The sequence below is a fragment of the Podarcis tiliguerta genome (assembly GCF_965153285.1).
Source record: "Podarcis tiliguerta genome assembly, chromosome: 13".
In the NCBI taxonomy this organism is placed as follows: Eukaryota; Metazoa; Chordata; class Lepidosauria; order Squamata; family Lacertidae; genus Podarcis; species Podarcis tiliguerta.
In genome coordinates, this window is record NC_139546.1 from 28,379,863 (window position 1) to 28,406,468 (window position 26,606).

The window sequence follows — 26,606 nt, forward strand, 5'->3', positions numbered from 1 at the left end:
CCAACAACAACCAGACAATACAGCACTGAATTTTGGTGGAAAAGATGAATTGCAGAATGTAATCACTGTTATTTTTAATGTTGCATAATCTGGCTTTTTTTTAGTGCCATTGTATTTCAATGGAAAAGATGTGTTCCCTTTGAAAACTGTTCCAAATAAATAAATTTGGGGAAGTAGTTATTTAAAATAGTTTTTTTTAAAAAAAAAAAGTCTGAACATGGTCCACCCAAAATTAAAGGCTTTTCAGTCACATTTATTTCAACAAGGGAGGTTTAAAGACCATGGTGATTCTGTCTTTGAAGTTACTGGCATACGGTGGTGCTTAAGACATGATTGTATCCTTATACATTTTATCACTGAGAAGCCAACATGATAGCAATAGTTTAATAAATCTCACTCTTACATAGAAAGCTTATTGCGTATGCATTCATGCAGCGTTAATTATCATTTTAATCTTATACACACATATTTGGGAGTAGGTCCCTTAGAACGTGGTGGGACTTACTTCTGAGTAGACAGTAAATAGAACTGCATTGTAGATCAAGTTGAAGTCAAAATACAGTGGATCTTTCTATAGAGTAAAACGGTCTTGGTTCTTTCTCTTGTTAATTTTTTTGTAGTAAAGTGTCTCACTTACCAGCATAATGAACGCAAATAAACACCAGTGCAGGAAATGCCAGCTGAAATTTTTTAGTGAAGCAAAATCAAATCTTGAAGGAGATGGAAACGTGGATGGGTCTGGTGGTTCTTCCACACCCAACTGTTCAAATGAAGAAGAAAATAATAATATAAAATAATTTTTCTAAAACAGGGGAATTTCCTTTCATTTCCCAATACATTTCTGATTAAAAAATACTGAAGAGTGAACAATATTCTGTCTCTCTTACTCTCATTACTTTCTGCTCATAGATATCATCTGCCTATAGGATGGGCAGACTGATTTCAGAGGCATGTCTCAGACTTCTGTGTGCCCCTAAGGAACAGGATTGTGAAGGAACCTTGGGGGTTTCTAATAAAGTTTACATCCTGTTCTCTATTAAACAAACTTTTCTTTCATTTTCCAGCAATAAAAGTTAATTGAATAAGTTATGAAAGTTGTTAAATGACCACCTCCCACTTTGATATACCATTTTCAATCCCATTTGTCTTATTTACATTATAAGAACATTTCCTTCTCATTTGTTTCACAACTGTCATCTGCTGCAAGAAATTATAGTCAGTAGCCCATTTTGGCTCACCAGGCAGTAGCATTCTGGGGAGGTGGAGACTGAATTATGTGACTTCAATTGGACGCCTACAATGAGTCTGCAAATGTGCAACTGTATGTGCATAGGGGTCCCTTCACATGATAAGGAATCCCAATTGCATAAATTTCAGGATTCCTAATTGCATGAGTAGGGCCCCACAAGTGCACCTTTGTAGGTGCAACAGTCTAATCTCCATGCAGAATTTTAAATGAATACAGATACATTGCAATAGACCCTGTTTTTGTGATCCTGCATCTAACCCCTGCCCACCCCTTGACATGCAAATCAATGAACTCAACAAGGTAGAGTATTTTTTGTCATTTCATAGCACAAAAGTATTCTCACAGTCCCTTAGCTCCTATTATAGTGCATAGCTCAGTGCTACAACACACACATTGCTTGCAGAAGATCTAAATCTGTGGTATCAACCATTTAGAAAGCTTGGGCAGCAAGTGATCACATATATCAGTCATCTGGAAAATCCCATCCGGTAAAGGTAGGGAGGTAGCTATTTAAAGCCATACCTCTCTGAGCTCATTGAGGTCATCATCAATGCCACCTTTCCCATTGAATTCTCTTGATTTTCCTCAATAATGCCAGAATGTGACTGAGAGAAAAAAGGACACCAGATATTCAGGCTATCTTTCTTTTCTTCTTCTTTAATTTTATAACTAGGGAATGCCTGCTCACTCTGGTCACCAAGCCCACCTACCCACCAAACCCTTTGCTAACCCAGGTCCCCTCACACCTGGCCAACCCCTGCTACTTTTACACCTGACTAAATCTCCTTTCCTTTACAAATCATCCACCCCTCCCCTATCCCCTCACAGCTCATCACCCACACAGCTTGCCTCAAGCCTCCCATCCCCTCACTATTCACCCCAACCCCTTTTATAAAAGGGTAGGAGTTGCGCCCTTCTGGGGCTCTGGGAAGGTCATGGAAGGAGCCCTCCACCTTATAGAGGTATGGTTCTGGGAGGTTCCTGACTTTGCATGATTTCGTCTTTGCATCTGTACCCCCAGAATGGAATCCTTGCATAAGTGCCAGGCCAACTGCACTTTAGGCTCAAATAAACTGTGTATAGATGGTTCCAGCATCCGCAGTGAAAAGGGTCAAGGAACATAGAAAGAGCATTGATTGGTGCTGGCAGCAACTTGGGGAATGATGCTTCTACCGCAACCCCTTTCATTGCTTTCTGGTTTAATAACAGTCTGAACCATTCAAGAATTGCTCCAAGGATACAACCAAATGTGCATATAGTCAACTCTTTTTTCTTCTGCTTTTCCATTAGTGATCCATAAGAACTGCAGAAATCTTTGCTAATTAGTGGCAGATTAATAACCAGCAGTAAAGCTCAGTGATTCATTCACCCACAACCCCTTGGTTATACTACTACTGCAATGTACATGGGCCTGCCCTGGAATGTAGTTTTATAACTTCAAATAGTGCAATAAATTTGACTGAGATGGGGAATGTATCATAACCACTTTTTAACAATCACCCCTGAATGTTAGTTCATTTCCAAGGTGTTGGTGTTGACCAGTAAGTAGAGCTGGGGGGGGCAGGGGATGAGTAAGTTTGCATTTAAAGGTGAACCTACAGAATTTACACTTCCCAAATCAATATGTGAAATGGCTTGCAGCCAGCCTTTGACATTGCTCCTTCTCTAAATTTTGTAATTCTTTAGTGAAGCAATGAGCACAAAAACGCTAGGGTGAAGTGTGCATAAAAATGCATTGAGTTAGTCAAAATAACATTGAATTGCATTTTATTTGGGGAAATTGCATTTCAAAATATTTCAGGAGAAATAATCACAAAAATGCTGGTGAGGGCTTTCACGAGGGCTTTATAAGTATAAAATAAAATTGCAAGCTGATGTGGAAATCTAGAAAACTGAAAAGTGGAAAAAATGAGAAACAAGAGAAACTGAAATTTACGTATTCACCCACTCCTGCCTTTAGGGCCCTGTGCTCACACTTTTCTCCATATCCCAACATGAATTTGGGCAAGACTGGCCAGGATCTTTCTGCTCTGTGGCTCTGCATTAGTTATGGAACTGGAGTTCAGCAATGTCTGGAGACCACTATATTGAGTGAATAAAGTATTTTTCAGCCACTATGCAGGCACAAATAATCACTGTGGAGTATTTGGCAGGAGGAGGGACCTACTGCATTGTACATAACTTTCCTTGTATGACTATTTCATGGGGTGTTAGATGTGGAGGAACTGGTGTGTATCTGAAATGGTCTATACATGTGAAATGGAAGTGAAGATGATAGATAGACAGATAGATGATAGATGATAGTGATAGATAGATGATAGATGATAGATAGATAGATAGATAGATAGATAGATGATAGAAAACTTATGATGTCTTAGGAACTAAAAAGATAAAGGTAAAGAGACCCCTGACCATTAGGTCCAGTCACAGACGACTCTGGGGTTGTGGCGCCCATCTCGCTTTATTGGCCGAGGGAGCTGGCATACAGCATGTGGCCAGCATGACTAAGCCACTTCTGGCGAACCAGAGCAGTGCACGGAAACACTGTTTACCTTCCCGCTGGAGCAGTACCTGTTTATCTACTTGCACTTCGTGCTTTCGAACTGCTAGGTTGGCAGGAGAAGGGACCGAGCAATGGGAACTCACCCCGTCGTGAGGATTCAAACTGCCAACCTTCTGATCGGCAAGCCCTAGGCTCTGTGACTTAACCCACAGCGCCACCCGTGTCCCTTAGGAACTACTACAGTGCAAATATAACTATTACATCACTACAGCAGCAATGGATACAATTCTGAAGAAACCAAATATTCATTGATACACACTGTTTTATCTTAGAAATCTAGCCTGAATTATTTTTGTTTGAATTTTCCTTAAGGCTTCTTTCACCTCTTTATTTCGCAGGCTATAGATCAGGGGATTGACCATTGGAGTCAAGACAGTGTAAAAAGCAGAGAAAACTTTGTTCAAATCTCCCAGCAACTGAGTGTCAGGCAGCATGTACACAATCATCAGGGTCCCATAGAAAATGGTGACCACAATAAGATGGGATGAGCAGGTAGAGAAAGCCTTTTTCCTTCCTGCGGAAGAAGGGATTCTCAAGACAGTGGCTATGATGCAAGCATAAGATGTCACCGTCAGAAAAAAGGGAGGCAGTGTGAAAATGCAAGCGATCATGAAAGCAACAATTATGATATTGTGAGTATCACTGCAAGCCAATTTTAGCAAGGGGTTGAAGTCACAAAAGAAATGATCTATTTCGTTTGCCCCACAGAATGTCAACTGCAACAAAGGAAATAATATAGTATTTCCTAGAAAGCCACTTATCCAGGACCCAATCATTAAACAGAGGCAATCCCTGTTGCTCATAAGGGTTGTGTAGTGCAAAGGTTTGCATATGGCCAAATAGCGATCATATGACATGGCAGATAAGAGGAAACATTCTGTTGCAGCTAGTGAACCAAAGAAGTACATCTGTAAAAAACAGCCATTGAAAGAAATTGATCTGTTTCCAGTCACAAAACTGGCCAGCATTCTGGGCAAGATTGTTGAGCTGTAGCAAGTCTCCAAGCATGACAGATTTCCTAGGAAGTAGTACATTGGTGTGTGCAGATGCTGATCAGCCATAACAAGTGTGACAATGAGGATGTTTCCAACCATGGTGATAATGTAGATTATCAGGACCATCAGAAAGAGCAAGACCTGGACAGCTGGGATATCTCCAAACCCCAGAAGGATAAATTCTGTAACCACTGTTTGGTTTTCCAATACCTTCTTTTCCATAGAATGAATCTAGAAATAAGTAAAATTGTTATTAAATAAACTTTTTCTATGTACAAATGGGGCTTCCCCCAGCTAGTTTAGGTTAAAAGACATTCACAAAACATAAGTGAAACATAAAATTTAAAATATATTTCTCTCAAATCTCAAAACACACACTTCACAATGATTCCCCCATCCCTGAAAATAGACATATTTAAATGTGGGACTTTCATGCAGTGTGAAATCCACTGGATAACTAATTTCTGATCCACACATGAATCATCCACCCGGTCAGTTCATAATGGAATTCTCAATGATCAATTTAATCCACACATTCTAAAAGCTAAATTTAAGAGAATATTAGCATACCATACAACAAAAAGGATGCAAAAATACTTATGTAGACAAGCAAAGTATTATTAGACAAACCTCCTTCTTTAAGGGGCCAGCAACCTTTCAAGTTATTTCTCAAGTTGCACAGAGATAACATTCCTACTTCTGAAATATCTTAATTTAAATCACTTTTTAATTGGAGGAATAAGGGGGGAAGATTATTTACACATCTTTATCACCTAATAGAAAAATATTATGTTTACCATGCAGTTAAGTGAAGTTGCTTTCTCCTTACCTAAATAGTGGATATTGATTGGAGAAGAAACAGATAAATCACACCTCATGGATGTGAAACTCTCAATTATGGTATGGGTGACACTCCAACTCCTAACAGAACAAAGAGATATGTTGCAATTGTCTAATTTACCAGTGATGAATATTTAGTGCATCCTTGCTGTATGCTGCAGGGAGAAAAAAGCATGAATTTGCAAAACATTTCCCACATGCACACACATACAGGAGAGGATTTAATGGTTTATGAAGACATTGAGTTCCTTGTTCTCATTTGTGCCTATGCACCATTAAAAAACAAAAACAAAATGAAACAAGCCCCCCAAATCTTTTACATACCTGAATGAGGTACATGAAATCATCACAACAATACTCCCATGCTTCTATGCTGAAGTGATTTATAGATATGTATGTTTCCACCCAGAGGGACCACCTCCCCAAGGAGAGCCAGGTTTTGTTTACTCGGCAGTTTTACAACAGTTCCCAACCAAGGAGCAAGTAATGGAGAGCCATTTTAAATATTACAATACCCATTGCTAGAATAGCCAACCCAGTGGCTTATATAACAAATCTAGTCCCTATGGAAATCTTACCTGGCCTTTTGGGGCCGTACTAATTACCTGAGTTGGTTAAAATGGCAGAGTTTCAGTCATGAGGACAAAGGAAGGTACTTTTCTTGTTGTTTAAACATTATAAATATTCTACACATTAGTGTCACATCTCTCAGTCTTCTATTGTATGGTCAAAGCAAGGCCTTTGACATAATAATAGCAATAATAATAATTTTATTATTTATACCCACCCATCTGGCTGCAATTCCCCAGCCACTTCGGGCAGCTTACAGCACATAAAAAAATGTAAAACATTAGACATAAAAAATTTCCCGATACAGGGTTGCCTTCAGTTGTCTTCTAAAAGTCAGATAGTTGCTTATTTCCTTGACATCTCCTGGGAGGACATTCCACAAAGCGGGCGCCACAGCCGAGAAGGCCCTCTGCCTGGTTCCCTGTAACCTCACATCTTGCAGTGAGGGAACCGCCAAAAGGTCCTCAGAGCTGGACCTCAGTGTCCAGGCTGAACGATGGGGCTGGAGAGGCTCCTTCAGGTATACTGGGCAGAGGCCGTTTAGGGCTTCAAAGGTGAGAGCCAACACTTTGAATTGTGCTTGGAAACGTACTGGGAGCCAATGTAGGTATTTCAGGACCAGTATTATATGGTCTCGGTGCCCCTTTGCTCTGTGTGCAGACCTCCCTGCTGTTGAACCATCGAACTGGGGCGGGGAGGTCATTGGCTGCTCAGAGGAATCAAGAGAGGGTAGGAAGCTGCCAGTGACCCACTTTCAAAGGTGGAGGAAAATCTTTTGCTGCTAAGTTGGGAACTGAAAGTTTGAGTGGCCTTTTGGCTGCGCTCCCTGTTGGCTGGGGGGGGGAGGGCTCTCCTGGGTACAGGGGAGTCAAAAAGGGGCATCAACTGGGCAAGAAGGTGCTCTACCTGCTGGCTGTGCTGGAGGGTCTTTCACGGCACACAAAAACCTTTTATTAAGAAATAATAAATTAAATATTGGATTTTCTGTAAAAGAATTCACTTCAAGGTGAAGTGCGTGAGGCATTGAATGGGCGGAGGGGGATGGAGGAGAGGCAGAAAGAAGAGCTAATTTGTCCATGGCTAGGGGGTGAAATCTGGACGGTTCTTCCAGGGGCGCAAGATCACCTAGCTATGGCTCTGTATATGGGTAATATATCAATTATAAAGGAAATGGATGTTCCCAAATATAAAGTCTGTTCATCTTCCATAGCATAATACTTGATGCGTCAAGGATCACATTTATTATAAAGAGGAAAGAAAAGATATGACCGAAGAACGGTACACTCCTTCTATCTGGGATGGTCGTCCTCTTCCACCGAGCGCGCAGCTTCAGGAGGGACGCACATGGAGCGGTGAGGGAGGAAGGGGACACCCGCCTAGCCAGCCAGATCAGCCGAATCAACCCTGGCGATCAATGGGGTGACAGATGTCGCAGCCAAATCGCCCTCACATCCTCACATATGATACTCTTGAATATAATTTTCATACTGGATGACCACTGTATTGGCATGTGGTTCAGATACCAAATGAAGTACCTAGGGCACTTGTATCATATTTTGTCAGGGTAATGACTCTGCTGTGACTGGTCTTTATTTTTGGATGGCACCTTTCTAAGCCCAGCTCCTCAGGAAGCTGACTTGATTTCGAATCCCACATTAACAAATTTCAGAAATTATGGAGAGAATCTGACACCCATGAATTTTAGGAGATCATTGCCACTTGCAAAAACATCAGATTATAAGATACCCTTCACCTAGGTGTGTGTGTGTGTGTGTGTGTGTGTGTAGATATAGATACCACCTTTAAAGAAATCACTGCAGAAAGATTATTTTTGAAGGCAAAAAGGAAGATTCAGAGCAGTGGAAAGGAAAATACATGCCACCCAAGGCCAACTCACATAAATAAAGTAACCCCAATCCCACTCAAATAGCCTTACAGTGGTACCTCAGGTTACATATGCTTCAGGTTACAGACTCCACTAACCCAGAAATATTACTTCAGGTTAAGAACTTTGCTTCAGGATGAGAAGAGAAATAGTGCAGTGGCGGCGCAGCGGCAGTGGGGGGCCCCATTAGCTAAAGTGGTGTTTCAGGTTAATAACAGTTTCAGGTTAAGAACAGACCTCCAGAATGAATTAAGTTCTTAACCCAAGGTACCACTGTACTTTTTAAGTGACCAAATCAACAGCATGTTGTATTCATGCTGTTCTTATAACTCCATAAGAAAAAGAGCTAGGGCTTTATTTCCCATAATAAAAACTGAATATCCATTAAAGAACATTTCTAAGAATGGAAGTCCCCAAAGTGCCCCACATCTGTGACTAGGGATGCATGAGCCCCATCTGAGTTTGGTCTTGATTTCAAGCTAATGTTCCCTCTCCGACAATTAGTCCCTATATGTCAATATGTTTACCTTTGATTTCTAATAATATATAACAACCAGCTAGAGACCTCTTCTTTCTGATACAGCCTGGGAGCAGAAACATGCCATGGGTTGCTAAAATAAATAAATCAGCGATGGAGAAAGAAACTTCCAATCAAGTCTGTGAAGATGGGGATAGAAGAAAACTTGCTCCTAAGACCAGCATCACAGAAATTGCACTCAATACAAACTTCAGCTCCTCACCATTCATGATAAAGGTATTTGCATTCAGTGCTAATTATTTGCAGGAACTAAAGCTTTGTAATAAAAGTGTGGTTGTCAATTCCTCACTTTATTCAGTAGTAAGAAGTATCTGGTCACACTGAATGCATTTCATTTTCTTTGGTTGAGAGACCACTGAAGACTAGACAATATTGCTCTCCCTTCTATTTCTTCAATTAGTGGTACTTAACTATTTTATAATGGCTATCACTTTCATATCACATTCCAATTATCTTTCAGAATAAAGCATTTGATGACAACCACAATGCAGAGAAACCTGAGTGAAGTCACAGAGTTCATCCTTCTGGGATTTGGGGATCTCCCTGATCTGCACATCTTTCTATTCCTTGTTTTTCTGGGGATCTACATTTTGACAATTGCTTTCAATGTCCTCATGGTCTTTCTCATAGTGACTGATCATCACCTGCACACACCCATGTACTTCTTCCTGGGGAATCTGTCTTTTTTGGAAGCAGTCTACAGCTCAACAACCCTGCCCAGGATGCTAGGCAGTCTCCTGACAGGAGACAAAACCATCTCTGTAAAAGGATGTCACATACAATTTTTTGTTGTTGCTCTCCTGATTGGTACAGAATGCTATCTGCTCTCTGTGATGTCTTACGATCGTTTCTTAGCCATATGCAAACCCCTATATTATGCAACTCTTATGAATGGTAAGCTGTGTATTCAGCTGGCCAGTTGCTCTTGGGTCAACAGCATTGTGTTGGTCACCATATGTTTGGTCTTGATGTGGCAACTACATTATTGTGATTCCAATGAAATTGATAATTTATTTTGTGAAGCTCTTTCATTAGTTAAAATCTCATGCAGTGACACCAGCCTTGTGAAATACGTCATTCTAGTCCTGGCTTTTGTGTTCAGTTTTCCTCCTTTTCTTTTGACCCTTATCTCCTACATATTTATTATTGCTGCCATTTTAAAAATCCCATCCACCACTGGGAAGCAGAAGGCCTTTTCCACCTGTTCTTCTCATGTGATTGTTGTTTCTATCTTCTATGGGTCAATATTCATTGCATACTTCACACCAAAAAATGAAACAATGAGAGACCTTAACAAAATCTTTCCACTACTTTACATGGTCCTCCCTCCTTTTATCAACCCCCTCATATATAGTCTGAGAAATAAAGATGTCAAAGAGGCTCTGAGAAAGGTTGCTGGAAAATTTTGGAAGGGAAATTTGTGCCTCTTGGTTCCAAATACTGATGGCTCCTTTCTTCTAAGAAATAAAGCTGTATGGGTGTGGAGGATAAATGTCTGATTGTTCGGACACCGATTTTTAACCATGTCAATGCAGAAGTCCATTGTATTTAATTCAAGGGGGTACTCCCAAATAAACAGAATTTAGATTACTGCCTTAGCTATGTAAAACCTCACCCATATCATTATCATGTCAGAGCAAAAAAATATAGAAATTACTTGGGTGGTGAAGGCATGGAAGTTGAAAACATTATAATACGTTTTTGCTTGAAAGTGAAGTTTCAAGCGTCTGTTTCAGTGTAACTTTTTCCTATGGCCATATATATTTAAGAAATTAGTACAGAGGGTTAATCAGGAAAGTGGGACTTTCCTTGTACTTCTTGGTGTCTCTTCAGATGTTGATACTAGTGATGAAGGTATTGTGGCGATCACATAGGGTCCCCGGACGTTTCACAGTCTATTGACCCGTGTGTCACCACTGCGGTTGCTTTCTTCGCTGCCACCACCCCGCTGCTCACGGGGACACATGGAGTCCAGACAGTTGTTAACATAAACAAATAATCAAGTTTATTTTTTAATGCAGGAACAAGCGTATGGTTACAGTTTATTTGTCTCTTGTCAGTTTCCTAATCTTAGTTCCTAACAACTTCAAATTGATTATTCCAACTATCTATCTCACCCAACCTAACAATTCCTCTCACTCTCTCACAATACAGCTCTGCCAACCCACACCTACGCCTCCCTCTTCCTTCTCCAACACCCAAGCCTCAACTCCCAACTGACAAACCTCAACTCCTAACTCCCAAACCTCAACTGACTTTCAAAACCTCCCACTCTATCTTTTACTCCCCCCTTCATTCTCACTGGCCAATCACATCACACCCATTTTAACCCTTTCCTTCACCCATCCTAGGAGGCAAACGCCACAGGTATCCTTCTGGAATGACTCCGAGTAATTGTAATTGGAGGCATTGTGTTACAGTGGTTTCAGTGCTACTTCTGAAGAGTAGCATTGATGGAGTTTTTTTTCCAGAGGTTCTCTACAATGCAACTGAATATCAACCCTATCAGCATATAGCACCTCTGATCAGAACCTGCACTGCTTGCCAATTTGCTACCAGGCCTATTTCAAGGTGTAGCTACATAAAGCTTGGGATAAATAGGACTGTGACATCACCTTACTCATCTATGCCCACTTAACTGCATCACTCTGTGGAACTGGGATTGCTAAAGATGCTTCATAAGCCTCATGCACACTTTTGAACTCTCTGCTTATTTACTTAAAGCAGGTGCCTTCACTGTACTCTTTTTTTGGCACCCTCCAAAAACATTTTCCTTTAGGCCAATGTATCCAGGCATGTGGAATATTGACATGTATTTTAATTTGGCTTTTAGCATACTGCCGCTCTTATTTTTTTTAAAAAAAGCCTTAAATAGTTATCTGTTTTTACTGATAATTTTAGTTTTCATTCTTGCTGAAAACCACTTTGAGATTTTTATCCAATCCAGCAATGTCAGGGAATTGGAGGCAGAGGAGGGGGGAGAGAATGGGAACTTACTGAGAGAAGCCTCCATTAATTAGTAGCTGTTCTTCCTCGGACAAGGAAGGTGACGAAAGGCTGTCAGGAGGCAATGAATCTAAGAGGAGGGAGGCACTTCCGGGGCCAAGCCACTTTCGTCAGAGAGGAAGGAGGGGGGTTGGGCTTAGGAAATGGTTATGCAGGGCAAAATCGAAAGTTCCCTCAGTCGAGGCAACTGACTCACCATGATGGAGAGGTACTTTTAGAGCTCGTGTAAAAAGAGAGAAGAAACTAATAAATCTCTGTAAAAATGGCTGGATTCCCAGACTCTTATCTCTGCTAGCACTCACAACTCATTCCTGACAAGCAATAAATACATCTTTTGAAATAAATGAATAAAGTTAAATAAATCCTATGGATGTCTAGGGATGAATGGATCTGTCAATTTCACTTCTCTCAGATCCTTATCACTTTCAATGGTTCAGTTGTAGATATCTGCCAGTTTTGGTTTCTCTTATTTTCTCATCCCCCCCCCCAATCTTAAATTCATTTCTCCATACCTACAGCAATTTTTTGTGGGGAGGAGGGGCAAATTAATCCTAAAGTAAGCATTTTGATGCAAATTTCTCGAGAGACATGCATTTCTGTATGTGAATATACATGTTTTTTCAAGCATTTCCCCCTAATATAATGCATTCTGTATGTTATTTTCCACAATATGCAACTTATCTCAGTTTATGCAGTTCTGTAGAAATTACATGCCTGGAGAATTGCATTGCAAAATTCAGAGAAGAGTGAATTTAAAAGGATGGCTGTGTGTTGCTTCACATACTTTTCTAGGTTTCAGCTACAAGTTGGTCTGGATCTATGATCACAGTTCAGTGCACTAGGCATGTCAAGTACATGAAAAACTAAAGAAGATGTTGAAAATATCAGTAACAAAGAAACCAGAGACATATCTCCTTGGATTGATAGACGAAGAGATACCACGTTGGGGGGGGGGGAGAATTTTCCTATATGCAAGTACAGCTGCTAGAATAATGATAGCTGCTAGGTGGAAATCGCAAACTATACCCACAAAGAAGGAATGGATTTGTAAACTAAATGAATATTTAATTTTGGCAAGATTAACTGCTATAACAAGAAATCAGTCCAATCAAAAATTTAAAAAAGGGTGGAAATCTTTTAATGAATATATGGCAAAATACTGCTCAAAAAAGATATGGTAATATGCCTAGATTAAAATGTGAAGTAGTGGATGGAAGAAAAATTAGTAAGGAAAGATAATAAGAATATATAGATGACTTCAGAAGACTGTAGAATGCAAATATTATTTTAAATTGTATAATGTGGAGGAAATGAAGTGGGGGCGGAGGGAAGTGGGAGGAGGGAGAAAAGAATAATATGATGGATTGAGAAAATATAAATGTAAATGGATGGGGGGATGGGGAGGAAATGGTGTTGGCTTTGGCACATTCGTATTGTACTGTAATAACTGAAAACCAATAAATAAATAACTAAATAACCAACTAACCAACTAACTAACTAAATAAACAAAATAAAAACAAATAAATAAATATTTCCTTTTAAAGTAATCAGTGCAGAAATATGATTTTTGAAGGCAAAAGGGAGGATGCAGAGCAGTAGAGAAAAGGTTAGCAGAATGAAAAATACATGTCACCCAAGGCCAACTCGCACAAATGAAGTAATACCAGTAGTATGCACACAAAAGCTTATACCCGGAACTTGCTTAGTTAGTCTCTAAGGTGCTACTGGACAATCTTTTTATATATTTCAACTGTGTCAGAGCAACTTGGCTACCCCACTGAAAGTTATACTAATTACACTCAAACAGTCTTACATTTTAAGTCACCAAATCAACAGCATATTGTATGTGGGCAGAGCTAGGGCTTTGTTTCCCTTAATAAAATCTGAATATCCATTAAAGAACATTTCTAAGAATGGAAGTCCCCAAAGTGCCCCACTTCTGTGACTAGGGATGCAGGATCCCCATGTGAGTTTGGTCTAGATTTCAAGCTAATGTTCTCTGTCTGACAATTAGTCCCTATCTGTCAATACGTTTACCTTTGATTTCTAATAATATATAATAGCCAGCTAGAGGCTTCCTCTTTCTGATATGCCTGAGAGGAGAAACATGCCATGGGATGCTAAAATAAATAACGCAGCGATGGAGAAAGAAACTTCCAATCAAGTCTGTGAAGATGAGGATAGAAGAAAACAGACTATTCAACTTGCTCCTAAGAACAGCATCCCAGAACTTGCACTCAATACAAACTTCAGCTCCTCAGCCATTCATGATAAAGGTATTTGCATTCAGTGCTAATTATCTGCAGGAACTGAAGCTTTGTAACAAATGTGTGATTGTCAATTCCTCACTTTATTCTGAAGTAAGAAATATGTCACTGCGCTGAATGCTTTCTGTTTCTTTGGTTGAGAGACCACTGAAGACTTCTGGGGTTGGCTCTTAGGTCCCTTGAAATCCGTAGATTAATTTAGTCATGGGAACCAAATGCAATTCACTCTTGGCGCATTTCTCCCCCAAGTCCTGAGTTTGAGCGTCTTTAAAACAGATGACACCTTTGGTAAAGGCTGTTCTCCAACTAGAGCACTCGCAGGACAGTGTTTCACAGTTGTCAGTGTTTATACTACATTTTTTTAGATTTGCCCTGAGAGAGCCTTTCAACCTCTTTTGTTGACCACCAGTATTATACTTACAATTTTTAAGTTCAGAATAGAGTAGTTGCTTTGGAAGACGTTAATCAGGCATCAGCACAACATGACAAGTCCAACAAAATTGATGTTGAAGAATCATTAGTTCAACACTGGTGAGTTTTCCTTCTTCCAGTACATTGGCCAAAAAATCAAATATCCTTTATTAGGCATAGCAAACCACACATTATCAAACAGACACCGTATACAAATTGTGCAAAATAGGAGCTCAGCATAACAAGGTTTGTCCCCGTCAGATCTCTAACTCCAGAGAAAATCAATTTGCATAAATAATAGAATACAACCCTACCACATTACCGATAAATTAGGAACCACTAAATCTCTTTATAATGGCCCGGTCTTTCTACATGGACAGCACTCAAAAATTCAGCCACTATTAAAGTAATTTGATCATTCCTGTCCAAAAGCAGGTCTTGAACCGTTGGTAGCATAGAAATCAGCTTATTGAGTTGTAAGGCCTCTAATAATTGTCTTCTGGCATAAATGCCAAAATCACAAGAAAAGAAAATATGCTCCAAAGTATCAGGTTCCTGTTTTCTACATTTGCAGAGATGCTCTGATTCTGGGAGAGCTAAATATCGTCCTCTCACTATCATCGAGGGAAACATATTAAATCTGGCTAATATAAAGAGCCTGCACAATTCATGATTCTTCAGTACATTGGCATTACTTCACCTGTCTTCCCAAGTGATGTACATTTTTTTTCAGATACACCGTTGATGGAATCTTTAACTCCTCCATTTCTTCACTCAGTGGTACTTAACTACTGTATTGTATAACGGCTATCACTTTATATCACTTTCCAATTATCTTTCAGAATGTAGCATTTGATGACAACCACAATGCAGAGAAACCTGAGTGAAATCACAGAGTTCATCCTTCTGGGATTTGGGGATCTCCCTCATCTGCACATCTTTCTGTTCCTTGTTTTTCTGGGGATCTACATTTTGACAATTTCTTTCAATGTCCTCATGGTCTTTCTCATAGTGACTGATCATCACCTGCACACACCTATGTACTTCTTCCTGGGGAATCTGTCTTTTTTGGAAGCAGTCTACAGCTCAGCCTCTCTGCCCAAGATGCTAGGCAGTCTCCTGACAGGAGACAAAACCATCTCTGTTAAAGGATGCCACATACAATTTTTTGTTGTTGGTCTCCTGATTGGTACAGAAAGCTATCTGCTCTCTGCGATGTCTTATGATCGTTTCTTAGCCATATGCAAACCACTATATTATGCAACTCTTATGAATGGTAAACTCTGTATCCAGCTAGCCAGTTGCTCTTGGATCAACAGCATTGTGTTGATCACCATATGCTTGGTCTTATTGTCACAACTACATTATTGTGGTTCCAATGAAATTGATAATTTTTTGTGTGAATCTCTTTCATTAGTTAAAATCTCATGCAGTGACACCAGCCTTGTGAAATATGTCATTCTAATCCTGGCTTTTGTGTTCAGTTTTCCTCCTTTTCTTTTGACCCTTATCTCCTACATATTTATTGTTGCTGCCATTTTAAAAATCCCATCCACCACTGGGAAGCAGAAGGCCTTTTCCACCTGTTCTTCTCACATCATTGTTGTTTTTATCTTCTATGGATCAATATTCATTGCATATTTCAAACCAGAAAATGAAACCATCAGAGACCTTAACAAAATCTTTCCACTGCTTTACATTGTCCTCCCTCCTTTAATTAACCCCCTCATCTATAGCCTGAGAAATAAAGATGTCAAAGAGGCTCTGAGAAAGGCTGCTGGAAAATTCTGGAAGGGAAATTTGTGCCTCTTAGTTCCAAATACTGATAGCTTGTTTCTTCTAAGAAATAAAGTTGGATGGGTGTGGAGGATAAATGTCTGATTGTTCGGGCTCTGATTTTTAATCATGTCTATGCAGAAGTCCATTGTATTTAATTCAATGAGGCTTACTCCCAAATAAACAGAATTTAGATTACTGCCTTAGCTATATAAACCCTCACCCATATCATTATCATGTCAGAGCAAGAAATTATACAAATTAGTTGGGTGGGGGAAGTCATGGAAGTTGAAGGTTTTTGCTTGAAAGTTAGTTTCAAGCAGGCATAGGCAAACTCAGCCCTCCAGATGTTTTGAGACTAAAATTTCTGTCATCCCTGACCACTGGTCCTGTTAACTAGGGATAGTGGGAGTTGTGGTCCAAAAATAGCTGGAGGGCCATGTTTCCCAATGCCTGTTTTCAAGCATCTGTTTCAGTGTAACTGTTCACTGTGGCCATATATGTTTAAGGAATTGGCATAGAGCACGGGTGTCAAACACAAGGCCCGCGGGCCGAAACCGGCCCGCCAGACCTCGTCATGCGGCCCGTGTAGCCGCCGCCGGCCGCCAGCCTTCACCTTTTATTCTCACTTTTTTTTTTTTGACACAAGAAAGCCGCCTCTTCAGCGCATGCGCGGCAGCCTACAAGCCAGAGAACGTCTGCCCTCTAGCGGCGCCGGCAGTTCTACACAGGAAACCTCCACTTTACATGCATTCAGGAAACCTCCACTTGTTTTTATTTATGATAATAAAGAGTGGACACATAGTCCTACAGATACAACCGGCCCTTTGAGGGTGATCAAACTGCTGATGCGGCCCCCGATGAATTTGAGTTTGACACCCCTGGCATAGAGAGTTAAAGGGAGGAGTGGGACTTTGCTCATGCTTCTTGATGTCTCTTCAGATGTTGGTATCCTCCTGAACTGACTCTGAGTAATTGTAATTGGAGGTATAGTGTTACAGTGGTTTCAGTGCTACATCTGAAGAGGTTTTTTTTCCAGAGGTTCTCTACAATGCAACTGAATATCTACCCTATCAGCATATAGCACCTCTGCTCAGAACCTACACTGCTTGCCAATTTGCTGCCAGGCCTATTTAAAGGTGTAGCTACATAAAGCTTGGGATAAATTGAACTGTGACATCACCTTACTCCATCTATGCCCACTTAACTGCATCAGTCCGTGGAATTGGGCCTGCTAAAAATGCCTCATAAGATTTATGCACTTTTGAACTCTCTGCCTATTGACTTAAGGCAAGTGCCTTTACTGTACTTTTTTTTGGCACCTGCCAAAAACATTTTTCTTTAGGCCAATGTATCCAGGCATGGGGATTTTAATTTGGATTTTAGCATACTGCCGCTCTTATTTTTTTAAAAAAGCTTTAAATAGTTATCTGTATTTGGTGATAATTTAAGTTTTCATTCTTGCTGAAAACCACTTTGAGATTTTAATGCGATCCAGCAGTATGTACATCTTTTGGAATAAATGAATAAAGTAAAACAAATCCTATGGATGTCTAGGGATGAACGGATCTGCCAGTTTCACTTCTCTTGGTTCCTTATCCCCTACCATGGTTTTGTTGTAGATAAAGATAGATGAATCTGCCAGTTTTGGTTTCTCTTATTTTCTCATATTTCCAATCTTAAATCCAGTTCTTCACACCTGCAGCAATTTTTGAGTGGGGGGGGGGGAATAAATCCTAATGAAAGCCTTTTGGTGCACATTTCTCAAGAGATACACATTTCTGTTTGCGAATTTACTGATTTCTTTCAGGCATTTTTTCCTAATATAATGCATTATGTATTTTATTTTCCCCAATACACACCTTATCTCAGTGTATGCACTTTTGTACAGATTAATTGGCTGGAGAACTGCATTGCAAAATTCATAAAAGAGTGAATTTAAAAGGATGGCTTTGTGTTGGTTCACATATTGTGGTTCGAGGACCCGATCCCCGCTTTCTGGAATGAAGACACATAGTCATAGAGTATAAGTTTAACGGGAAAGAAAAGGCCACAACTTTATTGATTACAGCAAGTGAGAAGGTATTGGCTTAGGCATTGGACAACGACAGATTGACTCCACCCACTCAGAGAGGGGTGAGCCCAAAAGGGGTTTGTTCACCAGAAGGCGGAGCCTGTTGATGCTAATACAACTATAAGCTCTCCCCTGATGTCACCGAGGGTCGTGCCACGGCCCCCCGCCACACAGGCATCGGACAGGATCCACGACCGCTGGATTCCTTTAACGGAATACCCAAATTTGAAGGGGTAGGCGATGGTCACACCTAGCCCTTCCACACACCATCAACACATTCCAACATAGAAGAGTGAATTTAAAAGGATGGCTTTGTGTTGGTTCACATATTGTTCCCGGTTTCAGCTACAGGTTGGTCTGGATCAATGACCACAGTTCATTGCACTCTAGGCATGTCAAAAATTCCTTTTACCCAGTATGTGGGTAAAAAATAAAACATAAAAAGTAGGATGCACTGCACTGCCGAAAGGTCTAATGAAACGAAAAGCACATACCCTCATGAACAACTCACAATAATAAGTCAATACCACATCTATTGCCTTACTTTTCAATGAGGCCTTAAGCTGTATATTGCCCAAATGCCTTCCCTGCTCCTTATAATTAAGTAAAAGTAAAAGAGGTAGTGCTTAAAAGAAGAATTACTCTGAACATTCAGGAAAGGAGTGGGAATATTTCCAAATGAGGGAAATCCCCACAGTGTCCTACTTCTGTGACTATGGGCCTGCAGTATCCCCGTGTGGCTTCAGTCTAGCTTTGAAACCTACATTCCCTCTCAGATTATTATTGCATCTCCCAAGATATTTACCTTTTATGCTTAATAATAATAACCAAACAGAAAGTACTTCTCTTTATATATATATAAAGTCTAAGATGTGAAACAAGCCATAGCAGACTAAACAGAATTCAGAAATTATGGGAAGGCAAGCTTTGTCTATTGAGATGCTTATAGAAGACACAGTGCACATCTTGCTCCCAAGACCAAAAGCTGCTCGAAATTGAGCTTACAAGAAACTTCATCCATGAGAGAGGTAATGACATTCAGTGCAAGTTATTTGCAGGAACTGAAGCGCCGTGATAAATGTGTGTTTATGAACTGCTTGCTTTGAGTAACAAAGCTGTGACAGCACTGAATGCTTTCATTTTCTTTGCTTGAGAAAGATTTGGAGGCTTTGGGGGTAGACTCCTCCACTGAAATCAATTGGCTTCTCTCAAGTTGCCATTTTCCCACTTTGAAGGTCAGTTTTCCAAATTCCCACACTGGTTTCTGAATTTTTTAAAAGTCCTCATAAAAGTTCACTAGGATTTTAGTACAAATATCTCAAAATATGCATATATTTGTATGCAAATTTGCCTAAGATACTTCTTTTTACAAATCAGTTCCCCCTAATGGAACACATTTTTGCTTGTTGTTTCATGAAGATATGGTTTTATATGAACACTTTCCCCTAGTATATGCATTTTTAGAAATATGACTTGGCTGGAGAACTGTATTATTGCAAGATCCAGAGAAGTGCAAATTTCAATGGATGGCTGTGTTTCGGTCCATGCATTGTTTCAGAAACTACAAATTGTGCATGCTTGCCTTTCAATGTGAACTGAATTGATCCCCCTCCCCATTCCTAATATGACCATTTGTTTTATTTGCATATATACCAGTAGAGCACTGAAGGCAAAAATAAGAATGGCTATTCCTGTGATACTATATGTCAATATCACATTCATTTGTGTTTAATAAAAGAATACTGTATGAAAATTTGCAATTAAATACATATACCTCACAAGATAAACTGAAATAGATATTTTTAATCTATGCATTTCTACACGTATTCTATAGATTAGACATTTTAATGCAGCTTGGTACATTCCTTTATTTTCTGTATTACAAAATTCTGTAAATTTGAACTCCACAGTATACTTATGTCCTGGTCCCTCTTTTAGTCCAGGAACTGTGAATAAGGTTGTTTCCCCTATATGTATAGATTTCACAATTTTCCTCCCTCTCCATCATGATTACATGAAGTTGCCTGCAAGCCTCTATGAGTATTTTACCAGTATACCAATAAGTATTCCTGCTAAATGCAACATGTACCGATTAGGCTGGAGTGCAGTAAGGTAAAGGACCCCTGGACGGTTAAGTCCAGTCGAATCTGACTGTGAGTGTGGTGCTCATCTCCGCTTTCAGACTGAGAAAGCCAGCATTTGCCCACAGACAGCTTTTCTGGGTCATATGGCCAGCATGACTAAACTGCTTCTGGCACAATGGAACACTGTGACAGAAGCCAGAGCACACAGATACACAATTTACCTTCCTGCCACAGTGGTACCTATTTATCTATTCATGCTGGTATGCTTTTGAGCAACTTTTGTTCACTCCACAGGCATTTTAGCATTGTGAGCTTTCAGAAAGGTTATAGCCTGCAATACATCCCTGAGTCATACTGCGCTTTCTCCACATTTTCCCCTCAGTGGTACCTGTAAAATTCATGACTACAAATACCTTTTGCTTATCTTCTGTTTCAGTTGTGTTTCAGGATATGATATAACTTTGTTATACACGTTTGATGACAACCATAATGCAGGAAAACCAGAGTGAAATTACTGAGTTTATTCTTCTGGGATTCGGGGAATTCCCTCATCTACAGATCTTCCTGTTCCTTGTGTTTCTGGTGATCTACATATTGACAATGACTTTCAATATTCTCACAGTTATTCTCATAGTGACCGACCATCACTTGCACACACCCATGTACTTCTTCTTGGGGAATTTGTCTTTTCTGGAGACAGTCTACAGCTCAACCACACTGCCCAGGATGCTAACCAGTCTATTGACAGAGGACAAAACCATCTCTTTTAAAGGATGTCATATACAATTATATTTCTTTGCTCTCCTGATTGGCACAGAATGTTATCTGCTCTCTGTGATGTCTTATGATCGTTTCTTAGCTATATGCAAACCCCTCTATTATGCAACTCTTATGAATGGTAAGCTGTGTATCCAGCTGGCCAGTGCCTCCTGGATTAATAGCATTTTGTTTACTTCTATATATTTGATCTTGGTGTTGCAACTAAAGTATTGTAATTCCAATGAAATGGATCATTTCTTTTGTGACTCTCTTGCATTGGTCAATATCTCATGCAATGATACCAGCCTTGTGAAGTATGCCAGTATAATCCTGAGTTTTGTCTTCAGTTTCCCCCCTTTTCTTTTGACCCTGATCTCCTACATATATATTATTGATTCCATTTTAAAAATCCCATCCACCACTGGAAGGCAGAAAGCCTTTTCCACTTGTTCTTCTCATGTGATTGTTGTTTCGCTGTTCTATGGGGCATTAATCATTGTATATGTGACACCAAAAACTGAAGAAATGAGAGACCTTAACAAAATATTTTCTCTTTTTTACACAGTCCTTCCGCCTTTAGTTAACCCCCTTGTATATAGCCTGAGAAACAAGGATGTGAAGGAATCTTTCAGGAAGGCCACTGGGAAGATTTTAGAAGGCCATTTTCTGAATTAGGGGTTCAAAGCTAAATAGTTATCCAAAGCCTTTTGCCAAGCAACATCGGTTCCAAGCTTTATGGGTATTTGGGAAAGACGTTTCTACTGAGGTTCCTTTCAAGAAATCATCCTCTTCCTATGCAACTGTTTTCACTACCCATTGGATTGCTTCTTCCTCTGGGACCAACAGGCATCACAACTTTTAAAGAGAGGGAGTAATGCTTGTGAAGGTTACTGTCCTTTTCTATGCTCTCTCTCATTACTCACTCATAGATGGCAAGTGAACAGACAGCAATAGCAGGAGGACAAACTGCAGGGCCAGGAGGATACAGAGATTGGCAGTAGGGCATTGCACATTTGCAATGAAGTTTGTATGTGGCGCTTGAGAATATGCACATCTACAAGAGTATGTGCATATGTGTTACTTTTGCATGCTGGTATGTGACATTAGAGGCTGATTTGTGACCTGTGAAACAGAGCTGAAATTGCCACCCTCACTTTGCCATATGTACTACTCCATGAACACAAATCTGTTCATGAAAGGGGCCTCCAATCATGAATTGTACTCTAAGGGAATTTTCTTGTCATCAACATAGCTGAAATTTCTTAATGAAACAATATAAAATCAATAAGATCGAACTGTGGATGGGTCTGGTGGTTCTTACACACGCAACCGTTCAAATGAAGAAGAAAATAATAACATAAAATAATTTTTCTAAAAGAGGTGAAATTCCTTTCATTTCCCAAAACATTTCTGATTAAGCATTTAAAAAATACCGAAGAGTGAAAAACATCCAGTCTCTCTTACTCTCACCATTTTTCACCCGCAGATATCATCTGTCTATAGGATGTGCAGACTGATTTCAGAGGCATATCTCAGACTTCTGTGTGCTCCTTAGGAACAGGATCGTGCAGGAACTTGGGGGGTTTCTAATAAAGTTTACATTCTGTTCTCCATTGCACAAACTTTTGTTTCATTTTCCAGCAATAAAAGTTATTTGAATAAGTTATAAAAGTTGTTCAATGACCTCCTCCCACTTTGAAATACCATTTTCAATTCCATTTGCCTTATTTACATTATAAGATCATTTCCTTCTCATTTGTTTCACAATTGTCATCTGCTGTAAGAAACTACAGTCAGTAGCCCATTTTGGTATCAATATCATTCTGGGGAGGGGGAGACTATATTATGTGACTTCAATTGGAGGCCTACAATGAATCTGCAAATGTGCAACTGTATGTGCATAGGAGTCCTTTCACATGATTAGGAGTCCCAACAGCATAAATTTCAGGATTCCTAATTGCATGAGTAAAAAAGCTTTAAAAAAAAGAAAGGTAAAGGACCCCTGAACAGTTAAGTCTAATCAAATGTGGCTATGGGGTTTTGGCACTCATCTCGCTTTCTGACTGAGGAAGCCGGCATTTGTCCACAAACATAAGAATAAGAATTTTATTATTTATACCCTACCCATCTGCTGGGTTTCCCCAGCCAGTCTGGGCAGCTTACAGCACATAATAAGTTGTGAAACATTAGACATTAGGGAAGTTTTTAATGTTTGATGTTTTATCATGTTTTTAATATTCTATTGGGAGCCGCCCAGAGTTGCTGGTGAAACCCAGCTGGATGGCAGGGTATAAATAATAAATTATTATTATTATTCCATTTAAAAAAATCCTTCTACAGAGTTTCCTTCAGATGTCTTCTAAGAACCATATAGTTTTTTATTTCCATGACATCTGAGGGGAGGGTGTTCCACAGGGCAGGAGCCACTACCCAGAAGGTCCTCTGCCTGATTCCCTGTAACCTCACTTCTCACAGTGAGGGAACTGCCAGAAGGCCCTTGCAGCTGGACCTCATTGTCCGGGCTGAATACTGGGGGTGGAGATGCTCCTTCACGTATACTGGGCCAAGACCCCTTAGCGCTTTAAAAGTGCTAACACTTTGAATTGTGCTCAAAAATGTACTGGGAGCCAATGTAGGTCTTTCAGGAACAGTATTATATTGTCTCGGTGGCCACTCCCAGTTACCAATCTAGCTGCAGCATTCTGGATTAGTTGTAGCTTCCGGGTCACCTTCAAAGGTAGCCCCATGTAGAGCACATTGCAGTAGTCCAAGTGGGAGATAACTAGATAATATACCACTCTAGTGAGACAGTATGCGGGTAGGTAGAGTCTCATCCTGTGAATCAGTTGGAGCTGGTAGACAGCTGCCCTGGACACAGAATTGACCTGCACCTCCATGGACAGCTGTGAATCCAAAATGACTCCCAGGCTGTACACCTGGTCCTTCAGGGGAACAGTTACCCCATTCAGGATCAGGGAGTCCCCCCCCCCCACCTGACTGCCCCCTGCCCCCCCCCAAAGGTACTTCAATACATTCCACACAAGGCCAACTCAAAAAAAAATAAAGTAACACCAATCCCACTCAAATAGTCTTACTTTTTAAGTGACCAAATCAACATCTGCAGAAGGAAAATAGTTAGGGCTTTGTTTCCCTTGATAAAATCTGAATATTCATTAAAGAACATTTCTAAGAATGGAAGTCCCCAAAGTGCCCCACATCTGACACTAGGGATGCAAGATCCCCATGTGAGTTTGGTCTAGATTTCAAGCTAATGTTCCCTCTCTGACAATTAGTCCCTATCTCTCAGCATGTTTACCTTTGATTTCTAATAATATATAACAACCAGCTAGAGACTGCTTCTTTCTGATAATGCCTGAGAGGAGAAACATGCCATGGGATGCTAAAATAAATAAAGCAGCTATGCAGAAATAAACTTCCAATCAAGTCTGTGAAGATGGGGATAGAAGAAAACGTGCTCCTAAGACCAGCATCTCAGAAATTGCACTCAATAGAAACTTCAGCTCCTCATTCCTTCATGATAAAGGTATTTTGCAATTAATGTGTGGTTCTCAGTTCCTCACTTTATTCAATAGTAAGAAATATGAGGCCACACTGAATGTTCTCTATTTTCTTTGGTTGAGAGACCACTGATGACTTCTGGGGTTGGCTCTTAGGTCCCACTGAAATCCACAGGTTAATTTAGTCATGGGCACTAAATGCAATTCTCTTAATCTGGAACTATGGTCTTGATCTTAATCTCAATCATGGTCAAGTGCAGCTTCTGTTTAGTTCAGTGGTTTTCAACCTGTGGGTCCCCAGATGTTGTTGGACTACAACTCCCATCATCCCTGAGCTCCAGACTTGCTAGCTAGGGGTGATGGGAGTGGTAGTTCAACAACATCTGGGGACCAACAGGCTGAGAAAGGCTGGTTTAGTTGTATATATACAAGCAAAATATCCAAGACAGCAACAACAGTTATTCCTACAATAGGTTCCCAAGTAGAAAAACTAAATCCATCAGCCAGCTCAGAACTCAAGTCTCCCAGGCTCCTTATTTCTGCCAAGATGGAAGCTGCATATTCCATCTCAATGCTTATCTGCCATTGCTCAATATACAAAGCTCTATAAACCCCCAAATTGACTAAAGTGCATTTCTCTATCAATTTTTCCAGATGAAACCAATATCAAATATCAAGACAGCCAAACTCATAAGACCACCAAATTATATTTAAGTTAATGATACTTTTGATTTTTTTTCTCACCTGATTCTCTCTTAGGATTTTGGAGTTCCTTATGCTATGGTCTTATTTTCAAAGTTGATTATTTCTGTGTAGTCCTTCATAGTCCCCACCCTCTTTTACAATAAAAATGAAATATATTTAAAACATATTACTGTACAATGTACGTATGCATTTTTAAATACATGTTATCTGGAAATAACAATTTTAATGCCTTCATGTACTTTTATCACTTTATTTTCATAGCTGAAAATGATATTGTACAATTCAGAAAAATATGAAATCCAAAGGATTATGTATTAGTTCAGGAAATGTGGATAAGGATGATCCTCCAACATTCCTAGATTTCCCATATTTTTCCTCCATTGTTCAGTTGTACAAAGCATTGCATCAAAATTAAATCAAGATTGTATCAAGCGGCCTGCTAGCCTCTAGTTGCTCTATTTTACCACTGAGTACCCCTACTAAATTTAGTATGCTGCCTTCTTGTTCAAAGTGCAGTCATTCAAATAAAAGCAAAAAATTAGCATTGTGATATAATGAGAGGAAACTTGTGATGTTGTGTCCCATTTACTGGTCAGGCACTAGTGTTACTTGTGTTTTCTCAGTAAAGTTGTGGCCTGTTTTAACAATCAACTAGGTTATATTCGTCTCCCTTCCTTCCTTCTTCTTCTTCTTTGGTGATCACTCGTAGCTGAGTAGGATTGTTTCCATAGACACAGTTTTAAAAGTGAGTTTGTAAGTGACTGTGGAGGACAATTCTGGATCCACATGTCCTTCCACAGTGGGGACATAGGTTTCTGGGTGGGAGTTGATAATGGTGAGAGTTTGCCAAGAGTGCCTTCCTCTTAGCCAATTTCTCCCTTTTGTCCTGAGTTTGAACATCTTCAAAACACATGACACCTTTGGTAAAGGTTGTTCTCCAATTGGAGCGCTCGCAGGCCAGTGCTTTTCAGTTGTCAATGTTTATACTACATTTTTTAAAATTTGCCCTGAGAGAGTCTTTCAACCTCTTTTTTGGACCACCAGCATTATGGTTATCATTCTAAGATCAGAGTAGAGTAGTTGCTTTGAAAGATGAAAATCAGGCATCCCCAAAACATGACCAGTCTAACAAAGTTGATGTTGAAGAATCATTACTTTAACACTGGTGACCTTTGTTTCTTCCAGTACACTGGCATTAGTTCACCTGTCATCCCAGGTGATGTGTATTTTTTTTTTAGAGACTTGGTTGATGGAATATTTCTCCCTTCCACTACTTCACTCAGTGGTACTTAACTATTGTATAACGGCTATCATTTTCATATTACTTTCCAATTATCTTTCAGAATGTAGCATTTGATGACAACCA

General features: G+C 39.8%; 5 protein-coding genes across 5 annotated transcripts in view; 4 read left to right on the top strand and 1 right to left on the bottom strand.

The window, feature by feature from the left end:
• The window catches only part of LOC310662094 (vomeronasal type-2 receptor 26-like), a gene marked incomplete at both ends in the record, with an annotated part of 371,804 nt that overhangs the window by 107,335 nt on the left and 237,863 nt on the right, over positions 1-26,606 (top strand). The window lies entirely within an intron of this gene.
• On the bottom strand, positions 4,076-5,729 carry LOC310662508 (olfactory receptor 6C75-like; the record flags this gene model as incomplete). Its single annotated transcript, XM_083409444.1, has 2 exons — positions 5,637-5,729; positions 4,076-5,038 (listed from the first exon to the last, which is right to left on the bottom strand). The coding sequence occupies exon 2, from the start codon at positions 5,027-5,029 to the stop codon at positions 4,076-4,078; it is 954 nt and encodes a 317-aa protein (XP_083265570.1). The 5' UTR covers positions 5,030-5,038; positions 5,637-5,729.
• On the top strand, positions 9,126-10,139 carry LOC310662509 (olfactory receptor 2AP1-like; the record flags this gene model as incomplete). The annotated part of the gene is made up of 1 exon (XM_083409445.1): positions 9,126-10,139. The coding sequence occupies one exon, from the start codon at positions 9,126-9,128 to the stop codon at positions 10,137-10,139; it is 1,014 nt and encodes a 337-aa protein (XP_083265571.1).
• Positions 15,192-16,205, top strand: LOC310662510 (olfactory receptor 2AP1-like; the record flags this gene model as incomplete). The annotated part of the gene is made up of 1 exon (XM_083409446.1): positions 15,192-16,205. The coding sequence occupies one exon, from the start codon at positions 15,192-15,194 to the stop codon at positions 16,203-16,205; it is 1,014 nt and encodes a 337-aa protein (XP_083265572.1).
• On the top strand, positions 20,748-21,692 carry LOC310662511 (putative olfactory receptor 2W6; the record flags this gene model as incomplete). Its single annotated transcript, XM_083409447.1, has 1 exon — positions 20,748-21,692. One exon carries the CDS (start codon positions 20,748-20,750, stop codon positions 21,690-21,692), a length of 945 nt encoding a protein of 314 aa, XP_083265573.1.